Source organism: Saimiri boliviensis, chromosome 11 (assembly GCF_048565385.1).
Source record: "Saimiri boliviensis isolate mSaiBol1 chromosome 11, mSaiBol1.pri, whole genome shotgun sequence".
In the NCBI taxonomy this organism is placed as follows: domain Eukaryota; kingdom Metazoa; phylum Chordata; class Mammalia; order Primates; family Cebidae; genus Saimiri; species Saimiri boliviensis.
In genome coordinates, this window is record NC_133459.1 from 22,620,890 (window position 1) to 22,633,415 (window position 12,526).

Sequence of the window (12,526 nt, forward strand, 5' to 3'; positions counted from 1 at the left end):
CTGAGGTCTGCAGTAGTTACGAGGTCATGAGCAGAAACATCCCGGCCTTCTAAAGCTTGTACAGGCATCCACTCTGTTATCCTGCCTCCTGCTTGTTCCTCTAACCACTAAGCAATGTGCAAATAAAGAGTGCAGCCAGGCTGGCCAGTTTATTTGCTCAGCACCATAGCCCAGGGCATCACTCCACAGCCCTTCAGAGGCACCCCACACACCCCCACGGCATGAAAACCTCAGCCCCAGGACTGCCTGAAATGTCTGAATGACAGTATTCCTCAAAATACCTCTTAGGAGAGGAGAGGCCAGGCTCATCTTCTGCCTCCCCCCAAATCCTTATGTGAGAAACAGGAAATTCTGATCAAAGGCCTGGTTTATTTGCATCAAGCCCTCCCGGAAGTCCTCTGGACAAAGGTGGATAGAATCAGCTTTATAGGCACCACAGATTACTGGAAAGATGAGCAAATACATTGTTTTTGCTGGCAGCTGGCCAGGGGTTTCATGTGACCCAGGACTGAAGACAGCTAGAAGGTGGAAAGTGACAAGAGGCCCACATTTGGTGAGAGCGGTTCTGCCTCTCAGGGGCCCTTTGCCACTGACTTCTGAGAGGAGGGGTGTGTGGGCCCATCTGGAAGCCCTCTTGTGCACGTGTGGGCTTGGCAAGTGTGAGCAGGTGTGAGCTCAGGGCACTGGGAGGCCCTGCTGGGGATGGGAGGGACCCAGACATCTAGCTGGTGCACATCAGACACACACAGTGCCTGGCACCTAGAAGCACCCAACAAACACCAAACAAAACCACCCTGATGCTGACAAAGCGCCCATCCCTCTGCCCAGTTCTGGTCTCCCCGAGTCTGTTTGCAGCCTCCAGTGCCCAGGAAAAGAGCCCTCTGTGAAATGAAGGAACTCCAGGTAGGACCCAACAAAGGGGAGCCTGTGATTACACATTGGCAGTCAGCACCCAGACCACTGAGAGCCCAAGCCTGGCTCTTCCTGAGAGTGGCAGCTGCTTGACTGCTGGGAGAGACAACTGGATGTGGGCCATGCCTTCGGGTCCCTGTTGTCTCCATTGCCCTCAGGGGTTCCTCGTGCCTGCCACTCACGTGCCACTTCAAAGAACTCTCCCCTAGCCCTGGATTTTGCCTTCCTTCTATCTACTGCTTCCTAACTTCTATCTATAGGGCTCTGTTTCCTTCTAAAAATGATACAGTGGAAAGAGACAAAAGTTCAAATCCCAGGCCTGCCATCTATGAACTGTGTGTCCTTAGACAAATAACTTTGTTTCTTTGAACCTCATCTATGAACTGGGGTACTATAAGGATTCATCCTCCAAGTCCCTTCTAGATTTAAAACTCCTGGAAGGCAGGGTCTAGTTCTAATTCATCTCTGTATGGTCCTTGTTTTTGAGTAAGGTCCCGCACATGGAAAGGCCTCAGTGAATATCGGGGGATGAATGGGAAGATGAAGGACAGGTGGGCAGGTGGATGGAGGATGGTGGATGGGTGAGTGTGTGGGTGGATGGTGGATGGGTGTGTGGGTGAATGGTGGATGGGTGGGTGTGTGGGTAGATGGTGCATGAGCGGGTGGATGGGTGGATGGTTGAGTAGATGCCAAATCTCCTCACTGCGTGTGTAGGCACATGGTAGAGGGTGGATGGGGATGTGAATGGGTGGCTGGATGGTGGATGGGGTGTGTTTGGATGGGTGGATGGTGGATGGGGTTGTGTATGGGTGGGTGGGTGGTGGATGGGGGTGTGTTTGGTAGGTGGATGGTGGACGGGGGTGTGTTTGGGTGGTTGGATGGTGGATGCGGGTGTGTTTGGGTGGGTGGATGGTGGATGCGGGTGTGTTTGGGTGGATGGGTGGTGGATGGGGGTGTGTATGGGTGGGTGGATAGTGGATGGGGGTGTGTTTGGGTGGGTCGTTGGTGGATGGAGGTGTGTTTGGGTAGCTGGATGGTGGATGGGGGTGTGTTTGTGTGGGTGGATGGGTGGATGGGGGTGTGTATGGGTTGGTGGATGGCAGATGGTGGATGATGAGTGTGTGGTTAGGTGGATGGTGGATGGGGGGGTGTGCATGTGAATGGATGTTGGATGGTGAATGAGTGGGTAGATATACCCAACTCTATTACATGCTCAGAAGACAGCAGGGAAGAGACAAAGAGAAGGCTGATGTGATCAGCTCAAGTCAAATCTTGGTGGTTCTTTCATCAGGAGTAGCTCCTAGAGGGATGCTCTTTGCCAGAAACTATGGCTCTGACTTCCTGCAGGGGCCCACAGCCACGAATGTTCCTTCTCTCTCAGGTTGACCCAGGTCCTTGCCTAGAGAATATGGGGAGACAGTGGGCCTAGCCCCTTAAGTCTATTGGACAATCCTCCTGAGATTTCAGCTTCCTGGGGATGGAACAGAGAGGGGCTTGGGTGGCGCCTGCCTCTGGCTCCGGCAGGGTTGCCTGACTGACACATCCTAGCCTCTTGTTGAACCCAAACCACCACCCCTCCTGGACTTGAACTCACTTCAGGTCTGAGTCCTCAATATGGTGACTGAGGGAGCATGGCGTCTCCCCAGATCTACATACTGGTTGCTTGAGTGTCCATCCTCTGGTGCACCAGGAAAGAGGGAATCTGGCATAGTAGCTCTGGCTGTGGGGCCAGTAGGCCTGGGTTGAGTTGGGCTTGGCCGCCGGGCATCATGCAGTAAAGGAGACTGTGACTCCCCCACCTCGTAGGGTTGTTGTGAAGATCAGAGGGAAAGTTTGTGAGGTACCTAAAATGTGGCAGGTACCCACTGGGTATGACCCATCACTCATCCTTGTCACTCAGAAGGCCTGAAAACAGGGAGCCTGCTGTGTTCCAACCACGTGCCCTCTTCCCTTTCAGAATCTTAGTCAACATGGACAACAACATCATTCAGCATTACAGCAACCACGTTGCCTTCCTGCTGGACATGGGGGAGCTGGACGGCAAAATTCAGATCATCCTTAAGGAGCTGTGAGGCCTTTCGAGCATCCAAACCCTCGCGACCAGCAAGGGGCCAGTGGTGACGTGGCCCCACGCCACACACAACCTCTCCACATGCCTCAGCGCTGTTACTTGAATGCCTTCCCTGAGGGAGGAGGCCCTTAAGTCACAAACCCACCAATGTCAGGGCCAGGAAGAGACCTGGGAGGTCCCCTGGCCTGAACCCTCACGGCATGCTGGAATCTGCTCCCTAAACTTCCTGCCAGTGCCTCCCAAAACAATGTCACTGTGGCTACTACCCACCCGACAGACTGTTCCCTCCTCCCAAGACCCTGTCTGCAGTGGCCTCCTGCAGGCTGCCCGTTAAGACAGTGGCGGCACGCACTCCCTCCCACAGCACCACACCGGCTGGGGCGGCCCCACTCTCCGTCTCCCTTCAACTTCAGACAAAGGATGTTTCACCCTTTGGTCAGTTAACTTGAAAACTTGATTTTCAGTGCAAATGACTTAAAAGACACTATAGTGAAAGAGTCTCTTTCTCACAGACTTCCTCAATGCAAGATGTAAATAGCACCAATGATTGACTGGAACAAAGTGACCGCTGTGTATAACTACTGCCTTGCCACTCACTGTTGTATACATTTCTTATTTACAATTTTCATTATGTGTTATATATATATGAATATATTGTATATATGTGCAACATTTTGTATTTTTCATGGATACATTTTTATCATTTCAAAAATGTGTATTTCGCATTTCTTGGACTTTTTTTTAGCAGTTATTCAGTGATGCATTTTTGTATACTCACGTGGTATTTAGTAATAAAAGTCTACCTATGTATTACTTCACATGCTCTACTAATTCCTTTTGGGAGGGTCTGCTGGGAAGAGAGGGCTACAGTGGTCGGGGCCTGGCTGCTCTTTCTCCCTTCACTCTGGCTCTGGGCTGACAGCAGGTTGCCCTGGACTTGAAGGACGGTGGGATGTGCAGGGCACCGGTGGGGCAGAGGTGCCCTCTGGCAGGCAGCACATTCCTGATGTCCAGATCTTTGTCTTTGAATGTTACAGCCTCAAGATCATTGACTCTGGAGAGAAAGTCCTGGGAAGGGGGCAGAATGAGCTTAAAGAGGACCTCACAGCTGGGGCCAGCAGGGAGCATCCAGGGCTGGGAGCCATATGATCTGAGTCTTGTGGCAGCTCTGCCCCTACTCTCTAGGCCAAGCTACTTTCCCCCGAGCCAGCTCCTACAGCTCACAGAAGCAACTGCATGCATCTCTTCCCAACTCTGCAGCAGTGTGGTCATGTTGGCACATTGAAATCAGCCATGGGGACGGCCAGAATTTGACAAATGCTACAAATCGAGGCCTTTATTTTCCTTCGAGAACAAATCACAGATTCAGGCTTGTTTTCTTTTCATTTATCTTTTTTAAGCTGCCAAGGTGAAGCGGGTCTTTCTTCCTTTGGGAGAGCAGACTTACCAGCCACCGCACCTGTAGCCCTCCGTTTCTCGCTATAAAGGGCAGGACACGGTCTCTGTTGGTTGTTTGTAATTATCATCTTCAGAGCCTCAGGGCTCACTGGTGGTTCTCCAGGACCACCACAGTGTGAGGAAGGGGCTGCAGCAAGCCTCGTGCATCCCGCCTAACTCCATCACCACAGCTCTGCTTCGGTCCACTGAAGTATTAGGGTTTCTTATAAATATGTGTCTGAATAAAACTTTTTTTTAAAGTGTGAAAACCATGATGCCTCTAAAAATCTCCCAGTGCAGACAGAGTCCGTGGTCCCAATTCCCAAGCCCTACCTAGAGTCAGGGCTATGGGTAGGCGAGTCTCTAGCCTACAGTACAAAAACGAACGGGTGCCCAAAAGCTCAATAATCAAGTAAGTTTAATTCAATATTTTTAAAATTCAGGCCGAAACAAAATCCACGGTGAACAAAACAATTTTTAGGACAGGATTCGTGTTACTGATGTTTCCTTTTGTCTCGGGCTCCCACGTGGCTTGCCTGCCACGGAGGGAGGGACTCGGTGGAGCCCCAGAGTTGCTCTGCTCAGCCAAGGCCTCACTGTGGCTGTGACAGCACCCTTGATGTCAGAGCCAGGTGATGTGTGAAGGTTACATGACAGAGGAGTGTGGAACCACAGCCACGCTGCAGGTGCTGCACGTGTATAAAGTTCCCACCCCCGAGCTTCCCACCCAGCAGAGCCAGCTGGGAAGCTGGAAGGTGGCGTTTCTCAACCTTCACCTATCATTGGAATCACCTGGGCAGCTTTTACCCACACCTCCCTCCTCCCCACTGCCCAGATCCCACCCTGGAGGAGTTAAATCCGCATTTGTGGGAGGGCCCCAGGCCTCAGTACTTTTCAAAGTCCCCAGGTGATTACAGTGTGCAGTCAAGGCTGAGAGCCACTTCTCTGGACAGGCCACGGTTGTGCAGGCCTCGGAGCCTTGGCAACTGCTCAGTGTCTGCTGGGGTTAATGCACAGAGAGACTTCTAGCATCAGTCAAAGCCCCAGTCAAAGCCTGCCTGATCAGGAAAGGAGCCAGGCAGCTCCCCACCCCCCCAGCCCCCGGGACATCTGTGCAGCCGCCGCGGAAACCACCAGGGCACATTTCTTTTTCACCTCCACATAAAGAAACAAAGGATATCCTGCCTAGAAAGGCCACTGGACTCCATGGAGGGCTCCAGAAGCCTTGAGAAAATTCGGCCCCACCTTTAGAGAAAGTCAGGGAAAAGGGCAGCTCCTGAGCCCGGCCGCTGCCATTCTAAGACGATCTCCCACTCCAAAGAAGAAAAAGGTCTAAAAGGAGTAAGAGAGGCCTTTCCAAACAGATGGTCACTTTAGAAAGGAAGCTGTGGGTTGGTGGAAGAAAGCAACACCAGGCTGCAGGTAGCTTTCACCCAGCAGACATACCGTGAGTGAGTGAGGTCAGAGAGGGACAAATGAGAAAGGCAGGAGTGTGGAAATGAATGAACGTGTAATTGAGTGAAGTAATGAAACAGGGAAGGGTGGGGCTTCCAGGCTTGGCCACCTTCACGGTGGACTGGTCCTCCTTGAAGTCTGTGCTTCAGGAATCCTTAAGTCTGCAGCGGGGAGTCGTGCCAGAAGCCAGCCTGGATGGGTGTGTTGGGAAGCAGCCAGGGGGCTCTGTCCACCTCCCTCTGCTCAGGAAGCCACTGGAGTCGGTGGGGCTGGGGTGCAATCTCCAGGAGCAATGTCTCCAGCTCGAGATAAAGGCAATGGCAGCAGCCCAGCTACCCCACCAGGCCAGAGTGGCAGAGCCATCCCCCAAGTTGTCAGCTGCCACACACATGATCGGTCTCCTCCTGAGGGATGTCCTGGGGAAGCTGGGTGGGGCAGGCTGGTGGCCGGCGTTCTCCTCGATCTTGTGTGATATCCCTACATCACCGGAATCCATTTCTTATCCTCGTTGTAGAGGAAGGACTGCTTTCCTGGGCGTTCTGGCTTGTACGTGGCTGTGAGGGGAGAGAGAGGCAGAGGCATGACGAGAGAAAAGCTCCATTGCTGCAGTCTCTGGCATTACCACCTCAGAGCTGGAAAGGCCTGGGACCCCTGTGCCAGCCCTGCATCTTACGCGTGGGGAGACAGAGGGGAAGGAACTGGCCCCAGGTGGCAAGGCACAAGTCAAACTCTGGCTTCCGGCCCTTCTTTAATTCTTTTTAACTTCTTTAACAGAACAAAATTTACAAAACTGTTTTCCATGAAATTGGAAAAGAAATCGAGTATAAAGCAATATATATATACTTTTTTTTTTTTTTTGAGGTAGAGTTTCACTCTCGTTGCCCAGGCTGGAGTGCAATGGTGTGACCTCGGCTCACCGCAACCTCCACCTCCTGAGTTCAAGTGATTCTCTGCCTCCGCCTCCTGAGTAGTTGAGATTACAGGCATGTGCAACCACCCCAGGCTAATTTTGTATTTTTAGTAGAGACAGGGTTTCTCCATGTTGCTCAGGCTGGTCTCAAACTCCTGACCTCAGGTGATCCGCCTGCCTCGGCCTCCCAAAGTGCTGGATTATAGGCATGAGCCACCGTGCCCGGCCAGCGATATTCTTAAAGAAGGAAGGTGTTAGCTTCATGAAGTCTTTTTTTTTTTTTTTTTTTTTTTTTTTTTTTTTAATTTAGTTCAGGGGTTTCCATAAAAGCAGAAGCCATGAAAATTGTGGACATGGTTCTCTAGGAGATGAGCAGGGCGTGAGAACCGCAGCCCCAGGTGACCAGAAACTCTTGTGTTGATACCAACTTGGTGAATGAGGGTCCCATGCACGGCCTCTCTGTTCTTCTACTTGGGAAGCTGCTGGGGGAGCCCATGGCAGTTCAGGTATATCTGAGTTTACTGGAAGCTGAGCAGGCAGATGCTGGCACCTGCATGTACCCAGGAAACCCCTCGCAGAAGCCCACCTTGGCATGGGTCTCTGTGTGCCGGGTGCCTAGCACCACACACAGCACGGAAAATGCTTTCGGGCAAGGCTTCTAGAGGATGTGGCGGAGGAGGGTCAAACCAGGATCCCTGCCTGTGCCCCACCCTCTCTGGAGTTCACCCATTGTATGGAGCATTTGCATGTTTGGCCAAAACTGAGTTCTCCTCAACTGAGCAGATGAGTCCCAGATCAAACCTCTACAGTCTTGCTGGTATGATTATCACCACATTTGCAAGGCCAAAGCTATGAGAACGCCCTTCTTCCTGCTCAGTCTGCCTTATGTTAGTCTCATCTGTGAGTGTGGAGGGGAAGGAGTCTCCCTACCTACGGCAGCTCTGGGGGCAAGCCCGGGACCCACGTCATCCTTGCTCCCTAGCATGGGAGCATCATCAACACTCACAGAAAGGCTGAGTGTAACCAAGCTGGCGGCCATCGCAGCTCTGCCTTTGTCCTCCTGTGCCACCTGCCACATGTCGGTCCCAATTGCTTTGGCCACAGTCAGGGTGTAGTAACAGTGAAAGCGCTCTGTAGAGAGCGACAAATAGGTCGGGAAGCACAGAGACCACCCACTGGAGTGAGTCCCTCATGATATTAACTCTCAGGAAGATTCCAGATGTAACAGGGGATCCCTACTTATGCTTGCCTGTAAAAAGGGCATGGCGCTAGAGATGGCTGAAAAGAGCTGCTCCTTGGCTGGTCCTTAGTTAATTTCACTAACAAACAAGGCATAAATAGGAAACACCTGGCACTGGCGGCCAGGCACTCACCGTGGACTGTGGCCAACTTGCTCTCCAGGGCTTCCCCATCTGTAAAATAACCTGGCCGTACTAGACCAGTAGCTGAAATATTTTTAAGAAAAATTCTGGCTGGGCACAGTGGCTCACACCTGTAATCCTAACACTTTGGGAGGCCAAGGTGGGGCAGACCAGTTGAGGTCAGGAGTTCAAGACCAGCCTGGCCAGCATAGTGAAACCCCTGTCTCTGCTAAAAATACAGAAAGCAGCTCGGTGTGGTGCGACGTGCCTGTAATTCCAGCTACTTGGGAGGCTGAGGCAAGAGAATTCCTTGAACCCAGGAGGCGGAAGTTGCAGTGAGCCAAGATTATGCCACTGCACTCCAGCCTGGGTGACAGAGCAAGACTCCGTCTCAAAAAAATGATAATAAAAGTTTTTTAAAAATAAAGAAAAAGAACTTTTCTGACAATCTGACAAAAGCTATGGCCCCCTTTCCCAGGAAATAATGTCTGTATGTGCCAAATCTGCAGCCGACTGCAGAGTCCCAGACTCCGAGACTGTAAGCCTTTTAGTTACTGATGGTCCTCAGTTATGAATCCCTGGCCCAGACCATGTCTAAGAGCCCTTTCACCTTAAAAAAGCAAAACATTTTTATACTGTGAAAATGTGAACTGATAACCCTTCCAAATCTACTCTCATCCCTGTAACTTGTTTGGGAAACAGCCCGTGAATCAGTGGCATTCAATGACCCAAGAACGACGAACAATTCCAGAAGATTTGGTTTTGATCATCATTTGAAACAATCCTCTGACCTGGGCCAGGCAGGCCTGGCTGAGATGGCGCCGCGGTCCACCGGCTGGTGTTGGACACGAATGATGCACTAGAGATGAAATGCTTGTGGGGCCCTAAGTAGTCCACGATCTCATACTGACCAGGACCCGGGAGAGGCGGCTTTGGGGGCAGAGGCAAAGGCTGAGCAGAGAAGTTCAGGATGGGGTTTTTCCTTTGGGAAAGATAAAATGGGAAGATGTCACGAAGGCAGTCTAGCGGGGGAAGGTACAGTTTCTAGACATAGCCAAGGCCTGCACAGCACCAAGTTGTCTGCAAGAGGACTGGGCATGGCACCTGAGCCCTAACTCCACTGGTAGTGAGCTAGGGACCCCTGGATCCGTTTCCTCATCTGCACGTGGCAATCGTAACAGTACCTACTTTGAGGTCACAGTTGTCAGGATAAATGAGATGATGTGCCTGAAACATGGTACTCAGGACAGGACCTGGCACACAGTGAGAGCTCTGTGGGCATTGTTGGAGACGTGGAGCTAATCAGGAATGGCAGACAGTGTGTATCTCATGTGCCAACTCCAACCAGTTGATAGTGCCTGGCTGGAGTTCTGCAGAAAAAACAAAAACAAAAACAAAAACAAAAAACCCTGAAGCTTCGCATGGAGTCAATGAGAAGAGGCCTTGGTGATCCACTTGTGATGTCTGCCATGGCAGGGAAGAGAAAGAGGCATCCCGTATTCCAGACATTTGCCTTCCCAAGACCAGCAGGTCTCTAGAGGCCACTGTAACACTGATGTTCCAGAATCCTATATCATCCTGGCAAGGCAGGAGGCAGAAGTGGAAAAGCACTGGGTTGGAAATCAAGAGACTCTGTAGCCCTTACCACTTACACTGCCATTGTTTTCAGGTCTGTCTTCACCTCCTTCAAGGAGGGGAGTCTACCTTTGATCTCTGAGATTGAAACATTAAATGAAAGAGAAATAGGATCTGTACTTGAATCCTAGCTTGGTCACTAATTCACTCTGGGCCTCAGTTTCCCCTCAGTAAAAGGAAGAAGTTGGGCAAGATGACCTCTGAGGTCCCTGCCTGCTGTGACCTTTCATGAGGCCTTGATTCAAAGTTTCACTGGGTTGTCAGAAACTTCTGGGTTTGTTACAGGAATCATGCTACTCTCCCAACCACGCAATAGCAAGGCTGCCTCCTCTTGCCTCACGCCCAAGGCTTTTTCTAAGGCCTCTCACCAAAAGGAACGAGGAGGTTCTCAGCACTGAATGGCCAAGGGAGCCTCCCACAGCACTCAACGACCAAGGGAGCCAGCCCATCCAAGCAGAGGAGGGGACTCCTGGCCACGGGGGCACTGCTGCACTTTACCCAACACCTTCTTAAACGCAGAGAGCTTGAGGGGACCCAAGTGATGTCTTCTCAACCTCCTTAGTTGTCTAAAAATGTTGGTGTACAGAGAGACAGAGTAACTGATCCAAAGTTATAGAGCATGTTCGTAGGAATGCTGGCATAGAACTCATGTCTTTGATGCCTAGCAATATGGAGAAAGCATGATGGCAGAGGGGACTGAGACACACAGACCTGAGACTGAATTCTAGTCACCCCACTTACCGGCTGCAAGACGAGGGCCCCGACCTCTCTGCAGCCTAGTGTCAGTGTACACAGCATGGCAAGGACCAATAACACTAACTTTATAAAGGAGTTATGATGAGTAGAGAAAAGGTATGCAAAGCACCTAGCAGAGCACCAGCACATAGTAGGTGCTCAGTGATGGTAGTTGTTATTCTTCTGATGAGCCCTGTGTCAACACCACTGTGTGCTGCTTGGTGGCAGGGAAGCAAGTGAGCCTTGTAAAGGACTGATTTAGGGGCCTTCCATCCCAGAGTCATGCTGAGGCAGGGGATACCCTTCCCTCTGTCAGGGAGGACACCAAAAGCCATCATAAACGTGCTTGGGTTCACATCTTGTGGGGGAGGAGCAGCTGGCGTGGATGCTTATATTTAGAACAAAGGTACCCACAGGGAAGTGGGGGACATGCTGCCTCCCTTTTTGCTCTGAATCTGCACGGAAGAACTGGTTATAGGGTGTAATCAACAACCTCTCCCCTTATAAATAAAACTGGCTTCTCCTTGTTCTGGCTTGCGGCTCCCCCTTCAAAACACCTCCAGACATTTGATGAGTTTGTGGCTGGCATCATGGAGAGACAGGTTTGATTCCTGGAAATTAAAGCTGGAATGAATCAACCATTGTATGAGGTCACCCCATCATTGGTCTGGGTCACTCCAAGTCCAAGATTCCCACCCTGTTCTTTGAGAAAACCATGAGGTATCTGCTTTCCTAGCCAAGGACAGTCTGCAGGAGGCTGGAGCATGCAGAGTTAATGACTCACCAGTGTTCTTGGCAAGATGGGTTAGAGAGGGTCCCTTGTCTTCCACTCCCTTGATATGTCCAGGAGAGGCTCAGAATCTTCAGCCCAGCTCTATGGATCTTTTATGCACGCCAGCCATGTGTGTGGCTCTGGGCCAGGCATGCTTGTGAATCCAGACTGTTCTGTACTAAGACACGGACCTGAGTGTCCTTAAGGGCTTGGCAATCCACTGCCAGTAACAGTCATGACTGGTGGCAACTTCAGGCAGTACGGGCTTTGCACTCAGACAGAGCTGGGTTTGAATCCCCACTTCCCTGTTCACCAGCTATGTGTTCTTAGAAAAGGCTCTTAACCTCCTTAAGCCTCAGTTTCCTCATCTGTAAAATGGTGGAAATGATACCTACCATCCAGGATTTTTAGGGATTTTAACTAGTGCTTTACTTGTAACATTTGTTTAAAAACGAAATCTGTTAGAATAGAGGTAAAAACAAACAAACAAACAAACAAACAAACCAAACACACACACAACTGCATTTAGAGCAGAGAGAAAGAGACAGAGACAGAGGGACATTCATCCAACAGGATGAATCCAGAAATCCACCTGGAAATCCAGAAAATCCTCAGGTGGGGAAGGCATTTCCAGCAGAGGGAACAGTGGAGCAAAAGCGTGGAGTGGGGAAAGCTGTAGCTGCTGTGGAAACTGGAACACAAGGAGACGGAGGCTGAGCACCTAGACTGCCTTCAAGCCCCATCCTCCTGTGATTTCCGGGTCCTTCACCTGCTTCTGATCCTCCTCACTTATTAACTCTGATGAAAAGTTAAAGGCAAGATCCATTTATGGCCTCTCAATCCAGCCTAATCTCCCATGGTCCCACCGCTTCCGTTTTGCCTTCCAGAAACCCCCAACACAGCACGCTTCAGCAACTCCATGTCTTCGCCCCGTCCCCTCTGTCGGGGGCACCAACTTTCCCTACCAACTCGAATTCAATTCTTGATGTTCTCACTTCCTTCAGGAAAACTTCTCTCCTACACCCACACCCCTGTCTCACCGCCCCTGACTGTCTTGGATGTTACCATCCTGTGACTCAAGAGAGGAACATGGATTTTGGAAATGGGTTTTGGAGGCAGAGGGACCTGGATTCAAATCCCAGCCCTGCCACTGTAAACAGCCTGCACTCCGTAAACTCGGAGTGACACATGCGCCTGGAGGAGAGGTGGAAGGACGATGCCAGATCACATCTGAGAGC

The 12,526-nt window shown here is 51.0% G+C and overlaps 2 protein-coding genes across 5 annotated transcripts in view; one reads left to right on the forward strand and one right to left on the reverse strand.

Annotated features, from left to right (window-relative positions):
- GRHL3 (grainyhead like transcription factor 3) overlaps positions 1–12,473 on the forward strand; it is a 44,475-nt gene extending 32,002 nt beyond the window's left edge. The window contains exon 16 of one of the 3 annotated variants that reach the window (XM_074380290.1): positions 12,293–12,473. In XM_074380290.1, coding sequence (XP_074236391.1) covers positions 12,293–12,473 — 181 coding nt within the window. Of the gene's footprint in view, positions 1–480; positions 1,454–2,869; positions 3,464–12,292 lie in introns of those variants that run through there. The other 2 variants (XM_003934852.3, XM_074380289.1) reach the window with 2 other exon arrangements.
- STPG1 (sperm tail PG-rich repeat containing 1) overlaps positions 4,822–12,526 on the reverse strand; it is a 58,881-nt gene continuing 51,176 nt past the window's right edge. For both annotated transcript variants that reach the window (XM_010345439.3, XM_003934855.4), the window contains 2 exons: positions 8,938–9,128; positions 4,822–6,429 (listed from right to left, as the gene is read on the reverse strand). In XM_010345439.3, the coding sequence (XP_010343741.1) occupies positions 6,353–6,429; positions 8,938–9,128 (268 nt within the window). In that variant the 3' untranslated portion in view covers positions 4,822–6,352. The remainder of the gene's footprint in view (positions 6,430–8,937; positions 9,129–12,526) is intronic.